At 42.7% G+C, this 13,631-nt stretch overlaps 2 protein-coding genes across 2 annotated transcripts in view; one reads left to right on the top strand and one right to left on the bottom strand.

Moving 5' to 3' along the window:
- The first annotated feature begins 83 nt into the window (after positions 1-83).
- On the top strand, positions 84-5,006 carry cpvl (carboxypeptidase vitellogenic like). The gene is made up of 13 exons (XM_083988957.1): positions 84-176; positions 329-510; positions 591-712; positions 1,443-1,557; positions 1,657-1,715; positions 1,837-1,916; positions 2,019-2,085; positions 2,337-2,459; positions 2,593-2,724; positions 3,578-3,676; positions 3,768-3,941; positions 4,049-4,231; positions 4,337-5,006. The coding sequence occupies exons 1-13, from the start codon at positions 172-174 to the stop codon at positions 4,433-4,435; spliced, it is 1,440 nt and encodes a 479-aa protein (XP_083845083.1). The 5' UTR covers positions 84-171; the 3' UTR covers positions 4,436-5,006.
- A 3,453-nt stretch (positions 5,007-8,459) lies between these two features.
- The window catches only part of creb5b (cAMP responsive element binding protein 5b), a gene marked incomplete at its 3' end in the record, with an annotated part of 30,343 nt that continues 25,171 nt past the window's right edge, over positions 8,460-13,631 (bottom strand). Inside the window, exons 7-10 of the mRNA XM_083989146.1 lie at positions 11,830-12,156; positions 10,325-10,552; positions 9,611-9,719; positions 8,460-8,614 (exon numbers count right to left, since the gene is read on the bottom strand). Of these exons, the coding sequence (XP_083845272.1) occupies positions 8,460-8,614; positions 9,611-9,719; positions 10,325-10,552; positions 11,830-12,156 (819 nt within the window). The remainder of the gene's footprint in view (positions 8,615-9,610; positions 9,720-10,324; positions 10,553-11,829; positions 12,157-13,631) is intronic.

Here is a 13,631-nt window from a genome sequence, read left to right on the forward strand (position 1 = left end):
ACCGCGCCGAGGGTTAAACTCCATTTCACCGTTGCCTAACAACGGTCACGTGATCCAAGTTCCACACCACATGATCGACTCAGAGCGGGTCACGTGATCGCTTTACAGCAGCACATAGTCAGTCCACAGTTGACCAGCAGCAAGTTTACACATCTCCACACTGAACTGAACATGAGGTGAGTTTTAACAAATTAAATGTCTTTTTGTGTGTCTACTTCAAACCGTTACGCGGCGTCTGTTTTGAAATGTGAGCGACCGCAGTGTTTTAAGATGCACGCACCGCTGATCAGGCCTTGTATCATGATATGCATTTTGTAAACAATGACAGGCTGCTGAAGGAGACTCTGTGTCTCCTGTTACTGTGGGCCTGTGTGGACGCTGCTGCTCACTCGAGGGGCTGCTCGTCGTTTTTCTGCCGGAAATCTCACCGGGTCAGCGGCCTGAACGGAGTGGACCCTGGGTCTCCTCTCTTCCTCACTCCCTACCTGGAGAAGGGTGCCATAGATGAAGGTAGAGGAGCACTCACGTTACAAAGCCTAGCACAATTATCGATCACAACAATTATTACATTTGTGTCTTTGCTCTTTCAGCCAGGAAACTGAGTCTGGTGGGAGATCTTCCGGGTGCCAATGTCAAAAGCTATGCTGGGTACTTCACTGTCAACAAGAAATACAACAGCAACCTCTTCTTTTGGTTCTTCCCAGCCCTTAAGGTAGGCCCACACTTCTTCTTTGCAACAACAATAAGGGACTTTCCATATCACAGATTGCCGAAAGTGTTGCACTTGTTTCCTGTGGAATGCAGCTTTATTGTACTTGGTGTGTTTTGACTGTGCTGCCTCAGTCAACATGTGATAAGATACCGGCGGCACCGTGTGTGTTTGGTCAGCTGCAGCACAGAAATGCATCTATCATGGAGGGATTTGTTTTGTGGGGAATATTTCACAATCACAACCAAAGTCTAAAACAAAGTATGAATATCCATCTTTTTTTTTTTTAGGACCTTAAGGAACATAACCTGTGTTTCATATTTCAGTGTAGTATAGTCAAATGCTATTAGCATAAATTAACTTTGTATCATGCAATTCAACTGAGACCGACATATTACTGGATTCAGTACTTGTGTTATACCTTCCACAGACATTTTTGCATTATATTACAGCTAGTAAAATTTCAGCCTGAAATGTTAATGATTGACTGCAAAGTGATAAAAGGCGCTGTTGATGTTTGACATATTTGAACATTTGATAAATCTACAGTCTGATAAACCCAAAACTGATTTAATCCTAAACCTGATGCCATTTAAATCACCAATAGGAACAGTGATGTCTATAAAAGTGCAAAGTGTTGTTAAATTCAGTTTTACCTTTGTTAATGAACTTAAGTCTCCACAAGGTGGAGCTGAGATCTCAGACTTTCTCTTTGCACTGATATGTCCAACAGCCGAGCCAGAAGAACGCACCGGTCCTGCTCTGGCTGCAGGGTGGACCCGGTGGCACCTCCATGTTCGGTCTCTTTGTGGAACATGGACCATATGTGGTTTATCAGAACTTGACTGGTAAGAACAGCAGATGTTAACATTGTAATCCAGATTGAATAAAACCTGTGATGGAGCAATATTTGGATTTTCTGACCCATGCCTTTTCTGTCTCTGCAGTTGGTTTCAGGGACTACGCTTGGACAACCAGATATTCAGTTTTGTACATTGACAATCCAGTATGTATTCTACTCTCACATCAAAACCAATTACATGAAAATGTAATTTATCCTTTTTTTTATGTGCACAAACATGCTGAATGATATTGAGGAAAGGCTTGTTTCATTTATATTTCTACAGGTTGGAACTGGTTTCAGCTTCACAGACGATGACAGAGGTTTTGCCCAGAATCAGGATGATGTTGGCAGAGATCTGTACAGGTAAAACACCGCCATCCAACTCTAGCATGGTAATTTTTGCAGTTGAGCCTTTTAAATGTAGTGTTTCATTGTTTACTGACTCTCTCTATTTCCTCCTTAAAGTGCTCTAACACAGTTCTTCCAGATGTTTCCTGAGTATCAGGCCAATGAGTTTTATGCAACTGGAGAGGTGAAGTGTTTCTTTTCTTCAAAGTATTAGAATGATACAAATGACATTTTAACTTGTACAGACTCTAAATATACCTAATGACCATATCTTATTCTTAGTTACCAGTTTCATATAGACCAAGAATAACATTTCACACTTTTTGTCTAAATAGGAAGTAACAAGGCCATAATATCATCTGCCAATAATTAAGACGACCTCCCTGAGTTACTGTAAATGTGTCACCATGTAAACTTTTCTCTACCTCCACACAGTCTTACGCAGGGAAGTATGTTCCTGCCGTTTCTTATTACATCCATAAAAACAACCCCACTGCCAAGGTGAAAATCAACTTCAAGGGGATGGCGATCGGTGATGGGCTCTGTGACCCAGAACTGGTGCGTGACTGAAGTGGTGTCATTTGCTTCAAACCACATCATCTTGATTTATGAATTCCTCCAGATTTTTTACTTCATCCTCATTTTCTCATGCTTGATCTAAAGTATAACACTGACTTCCTTTCCGTTGCAGATGCTTGGTGGCTATGGTGAGTTCTTGTACCAGACAGGCATGATAGACGAACACCAGAAGGAGTATGTTGTAAAACAGACGGACTACGGGGTCGAGCTCATCCAGCAGCAGAAGTGGGTGGAGGCTTTTAAGGTAAGAGCTGCTGTCTGGTCCTTTATGCATGTCAGTGTCCGTATCATAACTTTCTGAAACAGTTAAAGGGATAGTTCAACATTTTTGAAAATTGGCCCATCGCCATGATCCCCCTAGTAATAGCAGTAGGTTCGTTACCTTTAATTGTTGGTCCAAGCTGCTTTTAGATCGGGGGAGAAGAATACCGAGCGGCGCAGCTACACTACGGAGGCTAATGGAATTTCTTGGTTTTGCTCATCAAACTCAGCAAATACACAACCAAAAAACTCAAAAACGCTGTGGTGGACAAGTTGTGACCTGCACATTTACCACGCTATGAGATAATAGCGGAAAGTTAAGAGAAGTGAAGCAAATACTCGGAACTACTTTCTTCAGTGAACCACTGGTCGGAGGGACACAGTGTGCGCACCTCAGCCAGTGCCGTAGTATACGGACGTATCTGCAGTAAACAGGCGCTTTTGAAATCACTCCGCCGAGCAGCCGTCTAGAGTGTAAAGTCCGACTTTGCCTCTAAAACAACTCCATCTCGCAACTTTCCGCTATTATCTCATAGCGTGGTGAATGTGCAGGTCACAACTTGTCCACCACAGCGTTTTTGAGTTTTTTGGTTGTGTATTTGCTGAGTTTGATGAGCAAAACCAAGAAATTCCATTAGCCTCCGTAGTGTAGCTGCGCCGCTCGGTATTCTTCTCCCCCGATCTAAAAGCAGCTTGGACCAACAATTAAAGGTAACGAACCTACTGCTATTACTAGGGGGATCATGGCGATGGGCCAATTTTCAAAAATGTTGAACTATCCCTTTAAAGTTGTGTATTAAATCTTATTGTGACTGGGATGACATTTCTATCTCCAGGTTTTTGACAGCTTGCTTAATGGAGATATAGATCCATATCCCTCCTTCTTCCAAAATGCCACAGGCTGCACCAACTATTTCAACTACATGACATGCCAGGTACTTGGAAACACTAACAAAGCTCAAGGCTGCATATGTGACTTTCTCAGAACAAGAACTTCTCTAAACTATACATTTGTGTTCACCACAGGAGCCTGAAGACCAGGAGTACTTCTCCCAGTTTGTGACTCTACCAGCAGTGAGACGCGCCATCCACGTGGGGAACCTGACGTTCCACGATGGCTCGGAGGTGGAGAAACACCTCGTGCAGGATGTTATGAAGAGCATCAAACCTTGGTTGGGGGTTCTTATGGACAACTACAGGGTGAGCAATGGAGAATAATTGTCCACTCCAGTTTGTCTGTATTTCACAATAGATTCAGAGTTGTTTGGATTTATTTATTCTCAACTCCCTTGTTTCCTTATGTCCAGGTCTTGATCTACAGTGGACAGCTGGATGTTATTGTAGCTGCTCCTCTGACTGAGAGGTTTCTGCCTACTGTCAACTGGACTGGCGCCACTGAGTACAAAACAGCTCCACGCTTTCACTGGAAACTCCAGCCCTATGATACAGAGGTGGCAGGTTATGTCAGACAGGTCAAAGAATTTTTCCAGGTGAGCAGAGATCCACGACTTTCAACAACAGTATGAGAAATCCTCCACGCAAGTTTGTTTTCAAGTCTTTTTTTTCTTTTCTAAATCTCCTCTCTTGCTCTTTAGGTTGTCATCCGGGGAGGGGGACACATTCTGCCTTACGACCAACCCGCGAGGTCCTTTGACATGATCGACAGATTCCTTTCAACAAAAGGCTTCGTATGAGATGTTCTAGTGTTAAAATGCCGCTGATCAAAGCACCTCATACCTTAAAGAGCATACTCTTCATCAGAGATTGTTGATTTGAAAGACTGATTGTCACATCCTATGTAAATCAGCACATTCACAGGTTTGGTCGACATCTTTTGCAGCTGATTTTTTTTTTTTTGGCATTTTATCTGAGGTGATATCTGGTTCAGGACTTTGGACCGCAAATGAAATAACTTTGCCTTGATTCAGACTTCTGCATTGCTGCCAATGTTAAGGAATTCAACCAACAATAGTAAAAAATCAAATAAAAGCCAAGTGGCAGCGCTGTCTGATTATCAGGCTCAAGTTCAATGAAAAACATTCATGTTTATCTTTGTTGGGATTCTGTCAAGGGGAAATGCACTGTAAGCTTGTGTTGCAATCAGTCACTGCAGGCTTCAAGATCAAATGTAAAGGAAAAAACATGAGAATGACTTGAAATAAAATAGTTTTCTTTACTAAAGGTGAATATTTTGATATTCTGAGAAGACTGAAATTAATTTTTGCAGCCATTCCCTCTTTTCTAACTGAATTCTGTGCAGCAATTCATACCTGCTTTTTGTCTGGTCAGTCAGCAAAATGTACACTAGGGGTCACTGTGCTACAAAGAAACTCCCTTTCATAACTCAAACTCAATAATACTGCATAATTACTCCAGGCATTTAATGTTCTTTCATAAATACATGTTGAAATGTCAGATTTTCTGAACTAGGGTCCTTAAAACATTGTAAAATGACTCAACACCCTAGGAAAGCATAGGGACCCTTTGCTTTTTGCAAAAGCACTATGCCCATAACTTACAGCAATACCAAGCAAGGTGTGTTATTTCATTGTCATAAAGCTGAAGTGACATGCTGCAGTGTGTCTGTTGCAATTGGCATTTTGACCCAGTGCCACAAAGATGTTTGTGTACTGAAGTTAACCGCCATGTTATTTCATCAGGCAACTATCAAGCTGTCTAGACGGTTCAATAATTAATGAGTATTCTAAACCTTTAAAGCATCTAACTATTTAATGAGCAGTTATGTCTTGAGGACAAGCATCGGAAAATGCTGACGATCATTTGATTTGAACATTAGTTTAATATTTCATGTCTCTTGGATCATTGTTTTTGCTTCGCTCATCAACACAGGACCTGACTGCTGTAAAATCATATCAGGTAGTTGTACGTTACAGAACAAGTGCTTTATTTTTCATACCGTAATGTAACTGCAGTGATAACTTTAACATCTGTACAAATGCAAAATAAAACAAAACGGAGACAATGTTGTTACAGACACACAAAAATGTACAAAGTTATGCAGGTAAGAATGGATTTCATCAGTTCATTACATATAAACAATTTATTTAAGCGCTGGAATGAGCCTGGACATACAACAAAAGGCAACAAGTGCTATGCAAACATTATTTACACACATGTACCACACATCTACTCCCTTCAAAAAGAAAGGTGGTTGCATTACATGTACAGGATTACAGAAATCAATGACATTATGTACAATATTTATAGTTTTAGATTTAAAATAATAGTTATAATTAATGTGTGGTCATTGTTCTCCACCTCACACACAAACCCACACAGACACACTTACACTGCACTTCCATCTGTCCTTTTTGTCTGCCTCTACAGTAACAAATGTCTTTTACTAAACCTGGATTCACTGTCAAAAATGGAAGTAGAGACGCTACAACAGCAACATTATCTGAATGATTCCAGTTGAAAACGTTGTGAGGTTGTTAACCATATTTTCACATGCAAGAGGTTAATTTGGAATGGTCTAATAATCGATATATGGTTTACAAAACAACCAAAATAAGGCAAGCTTCAATTCAAAGGGTTGGTACGACAAAGCCCTTTCCAAGAGAATCGGTGTCTTCGTCTCAACAACACACATACATTACTGCACACACAGACTCCACGGTGAAGACGTGGCATAAACAGTCCGAATGCCTCAATAAAAACTTGGATTAACCCATTATGAGAATAAAAAGCATTTTTCAATTCACATCCTTCATCTTTGACAAAATTAGGGCTGGAGTTGAGTTTTTTCCTCCAGAATAAAAAGGGCACAAAGTAAATATTAAAGGGTCCTTAGCTGAGCCTCATCTGACAATACAAGCTCTAAGTTCCCTTTTTCAATAGACATGTGTTGCATGCCAGGCACAGTCTCTCTGTAAAGCCAAACACAGTTAAGTTTCTCGCTGGTGTGTGAAAAAGGTTGGGGTGGGGATCACTGAGAATTACTCGGACCTTAATATGGCTATTCTACCCTCTGGCATGACAGAGGACAAAGTGCATAGACAGCTCTGCGATCACTCCACCTGTCAGTGGAATGTATTTCATCCATCCTACTGTAAAACACAGTGCATTATGGTCATCATGCTAATGAATCGACATTCCCGGTCATAGAGGAAAGAGGGAAAGAAAAGAGGAGTCATGGTTGACTTGAAAAGGCATTAAGTTTCAAGGCTGGCAGTGAGATAGAAAAGGTAAAGCCTGTATTGTTATCACTACATACATCGCCAATGTGAAATTCAGAGGAGCCTGAGAAAGAGAGAGGAAGAGAATGATGGAGAGGTTGGAGGTCAAACAGATTTTGGGTTAGTTTTCTCCTTGGTGAGCTGGTTTTGCCCTGCAGTAACGCGCAGCAAACATCTACGATAAAACAAAAAGAAGTGAAGAACTATGATCAATGCCTTGATTGTATTGAAGAAAAAGTGACGACATTTACGGTGATCAAAAAAGGTTTTGTTGCCTACAGTAAGCCAACAAAAGATTTTAGGAAATCTTCAGGCACATTGTGACATTTTGGAAAGCACAGGCATTAACTATTCCCCTTTAGAAACTGCAAAACACTTGTCAGTTGTGTGATGAAAAAAAAAAAAAATCATGCTCAGTCACTTTCTTGCTCTCTTTTTGTTTTTTGTTTCTTTACATACCCACTGAACTTTGTTCTGCAGAGAAAGAAGGCAAAATACAAGCACATAATATACATAATTCACATGCACACTCTAAACTATGCAGACGTACGCAATCAAAAATGTTATATTCATATGGAATTGGAATCCAAAAATGCGGATCCAGACGCGCAAACAACACACAAAAAGAGGCCTCAATAATTAAAGCTTCAGTTGGTCCTGGTGAGCGGAGGAGTGTGTTTCAACTCCCGAGCTGCCTCACTGGTATCACAGTGCACAGTTCTGTAGCTGTAACAGCACCGTATGTCCTCGGGACCAGAGTGGCTTGGCCATGCTGATCATAATGTGGACACACAGTAGAGAAGATGATCAATACTCTGATGTATTGCTTCTATTTGATCGTACGGTACTTTCGCTGTCATGCTGTATATCATAACACTCTTTGAGAATACCTCTGACAGGGAAAAGGTTAACAGTCATATACATTTCTAGAAAAAGAAAAAGGGTCATTACACCTGCTTGCATATTCCTGTCCTCGGGACATCATGGCAAAAGGTTGACTTTGTTTCAGAAGACAACTTAAAGGCAGCAACAACCCACTCACTTATTAGTCTTCTGTATGATTACACATGCTACACATACACTCAACATACTGTCCACATGTGACACAGAGAATGATTTGACTCATTATTCAGTCCATTAGGCATACAGAGATGTAAGATCTGCTTATAGAGATGACGGTCTGTGGCTTATGTCTCTTTCCACTGGTTCCATGACCACCATGGTCCATTTTGTACCATTACATGAGATTAGCAAACCTCGCTTTCTGCTACGCACAAAAAAAAAGCAGATTAAAAAAGAGGCGACAAACCATAGAACATTTATGTGTTAATAGGGTTGGTCTATAAAAATACATACTGTAGCTACTGTATAAAGAACAGCCTCAGAGGCCTTTTGAGGTTTTTCTTGATGGAGGGAGAGGGGGCAGCATGTGCAGCCGATGACCCTCAGAAAGCAGGGGGAGCAAGGGGGGGGGGGCAGTTCGGGGGGCCACAGCCGGGGGTTATAGTCTCTCTTGTCCCTAGTGGATGGGGTTAATGTCTGTGCGGTGGTTGGCTTGCCCGTGCACATTGCTGCCCCCTACAGTCGTGGTGGAGGTGGTGATGGTGTTGTGCTGAATGACTTGCTGCTGTGAACACGCTGGCACTGGACTTCCTGCCGGACTGCTCTCTGGACCTGAGGACACAACAGAGACATCACTGAGGATGGACAGCATGTCAAGAGAGTGTGAGTGTGTTGAAGTGCAAATGCTAGGAATTTCAAAAGTGCACAGAGAGGCTTCAATTTATGATGTGAAAGTAAAAATGAACACAAACCAAACCATGTTATTGTAAATAGACAGCTTTATTAGCAGAAAATAAATTTCAAACAAATGATACACTAATTTCACACCTAACTTCTCACCTGTTATCCTCTGCAATAGGCCATGAATGGATAACACAAACATGGAAAAGTGAATCACTCAACTCCGTAAACAAGGCCTGATGGATTTTGGACACACTAAAAGTGGCATCTGTACACAAGCTAGACTCATCGATGAAAGTCTCCCAGCCCAGTCTGGGAGTTGGCTCTCTCCTGTATAAAAGAACCATTCAGCCAAAGGGGATGTGAGACTTATTTTCCTGTGCTAAAGCCACACAGGGAGGTGCCTTATCCTAATTGCATGGAAATGTCACTTGTATCCGTATCAAAGGGTGGGACTCTGATGTCATGCACGGCTGAGGCACAGTCCAATAATCATTTAGATCCTGGGGCATCCATGAGAAGCTGGATGCCAACCTGCAGTCTGTGACGTCTTTCTCACGTTGTGTCTCGACTGCCTCTGTGCACTGAGGTGCTGTCAGATGGAAAAATAGGTCTCATATGGGATTCAGACTAACTCCCGGCCCAGGCGGGCTACCAGAGTGTGCAACACCCATATGTCAAAGGAAGAGTCCTGCGGCAAGCGTGGGAGCTGGATACCAGCACATAGGAGCGAAGAGTTTTGGCAGTTACTGAGTGTCCATCACAGTTTGGTCTGCAGAGTTCATAGCTTTCCTCTGGCAGGACAATCACAGAGCATTTCCACTGCAGTGCTATCTGCGCCCTAGAGCTAAGGCACACAGATGAAGGTGCGTTTGTGGTCAAATTCTCGAATGTGTGTGTGTCTGTGTTTATGTTTGAGCTACTCACTGAGGTAACCTTGGGACTCTTTCTGCATAGTGGTGATGGGACAGTCCTTGTGTGTGAGGAGAAGCTGCTTGAGTTGGGTCACCTCGTTCTTTAGCATGGTCACTTCATTCTGAAAAACAAACAGGCATTTATTAAAAACATCCCAGGAATCCACATTCAAAACAGGCTTAAAGTATCAGTGTATCAATGACTATTACTATTGTTTTTTTTCTATTTTGGATTAGCATTGAGAATTCATGAAAAAGTTGAACATTCAGTTGCATTATGGGAATTGTAGGATCCAGTGCTTTTGGAGCTTGAGTGGTACTGGGTACAGGATATCTCTCATCTCCTGCTCATGTGAAGTTTACCATTTGTTTTTAAATCTATTTCTTGTAGGTCCCTCAACTTAATGTTGCAGTGCTGAATGCTGGGATGTTCCCTTTAAGGTAATTTATAAGTTTAACATAATATTTAAATAATTACACATTTATTGAACAAAATTCCAGATGTTATTTTTTATATAACATACAATTAATCTTGTCACGCTCTGCTATTCATGCTTTAACTCCATACCAGTCATCGTACCAGTTCACCTTTCATCAATCTTGGTAGTAAAACAGGATATTCTATAAAGGTCTTAGTAAGGAACTGATTTAGAAACACATGTTGAGTGTGGAGAGTGGGAGCAGGTGCTGTGTGCAGATTTACGACCAGAGGTTTATGAGTTTGTACCTGAAGCTGCATGTTGGTCTGAGTGAGCTCTTCTGCTTTCTTCTCTAACGACATCACCCACACTTTTCTCTTCTGTCTGCATCTTGTTGCTGCCGCCCTGTTTCGCTCCAGAAACTTCCGTCGACGTTCGTCCGGATCCTCGTCCACCACTCGCCTGCGCCGTCCGCCGCTGGGGGGCGGAGACTGCAGGGTCTGCGTGGGCTGCATCTGCTGGGTTGCAGGTGACATCTGAAGCATGCAGGAAAAAAAGCATCACTGAGCATCACTGAGCTCTTTGATGAGACACCTGCTGCCACCGGACCAGACATGTAGCTGTGCTGACACTGGCCTGGAAAAAAGCCAGTCACCTGTCTGCTAGTGTTGCCACTAAACAAGCATCCATACATTACCTCCTACAGCTATTCCATGTCTGGCAACTTCCCCAAAAACAACATCTGGCCATGCCACGTGCCTTGTGAGCCAGGCTGTGGGTGTCAGGAGTGACTGAGTGAGTGAGTGACTGGGCTGATTCACCAGCCTGCCCACCTTGTTAAGGAGGTGTCGGGAGGCAGTTTTCCAACGCCCACTTCCACTCAGACTAACGCCACCAGACACAGTCAAAAGGCTTGTTTCTAAAACCTGAACATGCACTGACAGATCTTGACATATCCTTGGCAAGGTCAAGTGTTTTCAGTCTTCAGATCATTACCATTTTTATGAGAACCATGGAAAATACAAGCGGCTTTAATGGCCGCTGTGCATACAGAGTGTTGTTTTAATGCCTTAATGGTGCCTTTAGAACATACAGTGACTTGCATATCCTGATCTCGGACTGTCCTTCACCCAAAATGATTGGCACTGCAGAGAGCATTAGACAAAGCCGGGACAGACTGTCTCAAATCATTTTATTTTTTAATGCTGTGACTTTAAAACTTTCAATTAAAATTAAACCAAACATATTCACAGCTAAAATGTTCCAGGCCTATATTAGCCAAGGCTGTCTCACCATCAGGACCAGCATGTATAAAACATCTTCTGCACCTGGAGCATGCGGTGGCCACATAATGGCAGCCTGGCGGTGCAGCAGGGTGTGGAGCATAGTTTCCAAAGGACAGTCCTTAGATTTTTATTTTATGACACCCATTTTATGGCCTCTTCATGACCCTCTCCCTCCATGGCGGGCATCTGACACTGACCTGTAGCTGACCAACCTCAAAGGAAAAATTACCTTTAAGATGGTTGCCAGGAAACTACTTGGCTTTGTGGCTGCTGTAAGAGAAAATGTGTTTGTCCACTGACTTACTGTGTATTTGAAGCATCATTACAGCAATACGTCTTTACTAAACCACTAATAGCTGACTTTTAAGCTGCTCAAATGCTACTAAAGCATCGCGTTGCTTTAGTCATGGTACATATACAGTATGAGAGGTTTTATTGTGCAGTATAGTTAATGTGTTACTGAACTTGTGGCTTTGCCTTCAGACCATCTAAGAGCTTCTGTTGTCCTGGCGATGGACGTTGCTTACCTGTGAAGCAGAGTGCATTGGAGCGTGCGGCGAGGTCTGGTGCGGGTGACCGGGATGGAGATGGGGGTTGTGGGAGTTGTGATGGGGGTTGTGTCCCTGCGGGTGGTGGTGTCCAGCCTGGCCGTGTCCCTGGTTGTGGTGGTGGTGGCTGTGGTGCTGCTGGTACGCGTGGGGAGGCGCTTGAAGGTGCTGGTGCGGGTGTGAGTGCATATGATGGTGGGCGCTTTGCTCCTGCCGCGATGACATCATCTCCATCATGTGGCCCATGGAGTTCATGTTTCCATTCGCGATGGCACCAGGGTGGTGTGAAAGTGCAGCCTTCAGCCTCTGAGTGAGCAAATTGGACACGAAAATGTGACATTTGACAATATTCTCTTGGAGTGTTTTTTTTGCTCTTTTAAGTTTGTGCTCTCATCTATGAATGTACTGATGATCAGCAGTTACAGAGCAGGTTCATGTGCTGACTCTCAGGTGATTAATAGCTTCATAAATCCATATGTCAGGAGAACAAATCAAAGCCACTTAGACTGTCCTCTGTCTCTCCTTCAGTCCTGTCATTTTCCCTCTTTACCTTCCATGATTGCCATCGCTCCAGTCCCTCCTCTTCATATTCCTAATAGCCTCTGTGTGTGTGCGTGTACATGTGTGTGTGTAGGGAAGTCTGCCTGTGTGATGAGCTCCCTGGCGAGCTGCAAGGTGTGTGACTGCTCTCTCACTGTTGACCCAGCAGGAGGCTTGTTGCCTTAACCGTGTGGTCTACTTAGCTCAGACTGCCCTGATGTGAGTGAGACCAGTGAGAGAGAGGCTCAGTGAAGGTGCACTTGTGTTCTCCGTGTTTACTGAATGCACCTCTTCTCAAGAGACTGTTTTTCTGGGCATCACATAAAGACGAACTTGGGACCAGAGAAAAAATCATAACCCAAACATACAAGTGCCAAAATATGCATTCAGGCTTCATGTGTTGTCCACAAACCTAGACAAAATAAAATATGTCTGCACCCTTACATGAATTATTTACATTTCAACCGCTGTAGAAATGACGGGTTGAGAGAGTGTTGAGACTATTCGACTTTGATTAATGCACATCTTTTCACCAGTGGCACACTGCTGATGTGAATTAATACATATTCTTACATCCTGCCTAAAGTCATGTATACTAGTTACTTTTAACGAAAAGTTAACAGCAAAACTGAAAACAAAGGCATTCGTTTCAAGGCTACTGTTGTGAATTCCACAAAGTTTTCTATTCTCTTTCCCAGTGCTCTCTTTCCTCTCTCTGCTCCCTTCCCCCTTCTCCCAGCTGCTGTCAGTAAGTCCACGCTGTGTCCAGGGCTCCATATCTTTTAACAACCTTCACATTCATGATTCCCACAGGGAATGGCATCCAGCTGGTCTGGATCACAATGCTAGGACTCAACCAGAGCACAACATCAGCTCTCCTCTCCTCTCTCACACTGTCCATGAGCAGAAAGCTTTTTACCAAGAGAGAGGAGACACAGGAGTCAAATAAATCATTTGTAAAATGGGACAATTAAAAAAGGAGCCTACTCTGCTGCTTTGTGTTTTATTTTCAAATGAGTATTTCTGTAAGGATTTGCTGGTAGTGTGTCTCCTTTATATTCTCTCAGAGAACTGCACATGAAACCGGCAGAGAAAAATTACGACCTTGTCGAGCCTGTTTTGGCTGAATTTAGTTTCTGTTTGTCATACCAATGGATGCCTGACATAGTGACACAGCACTTGGTTTCTCAAGCTTAATCAATTTGTTTCTATCTGTTGGTCCTATATTATAAAATGCTATT

The sequence above is a fragment of the Trachurus trachurus genome, assembly GCF_905171665.1.
Source record: "Trachurus trachurus genome assembly, chromosome: 16".
NCBI classification, from domain to species: Eukaryota; Metazoa; Chordata; class Actinopteri; order Carangiformes; family Carangidae; genus Trachurus; species Trachurus trachurus.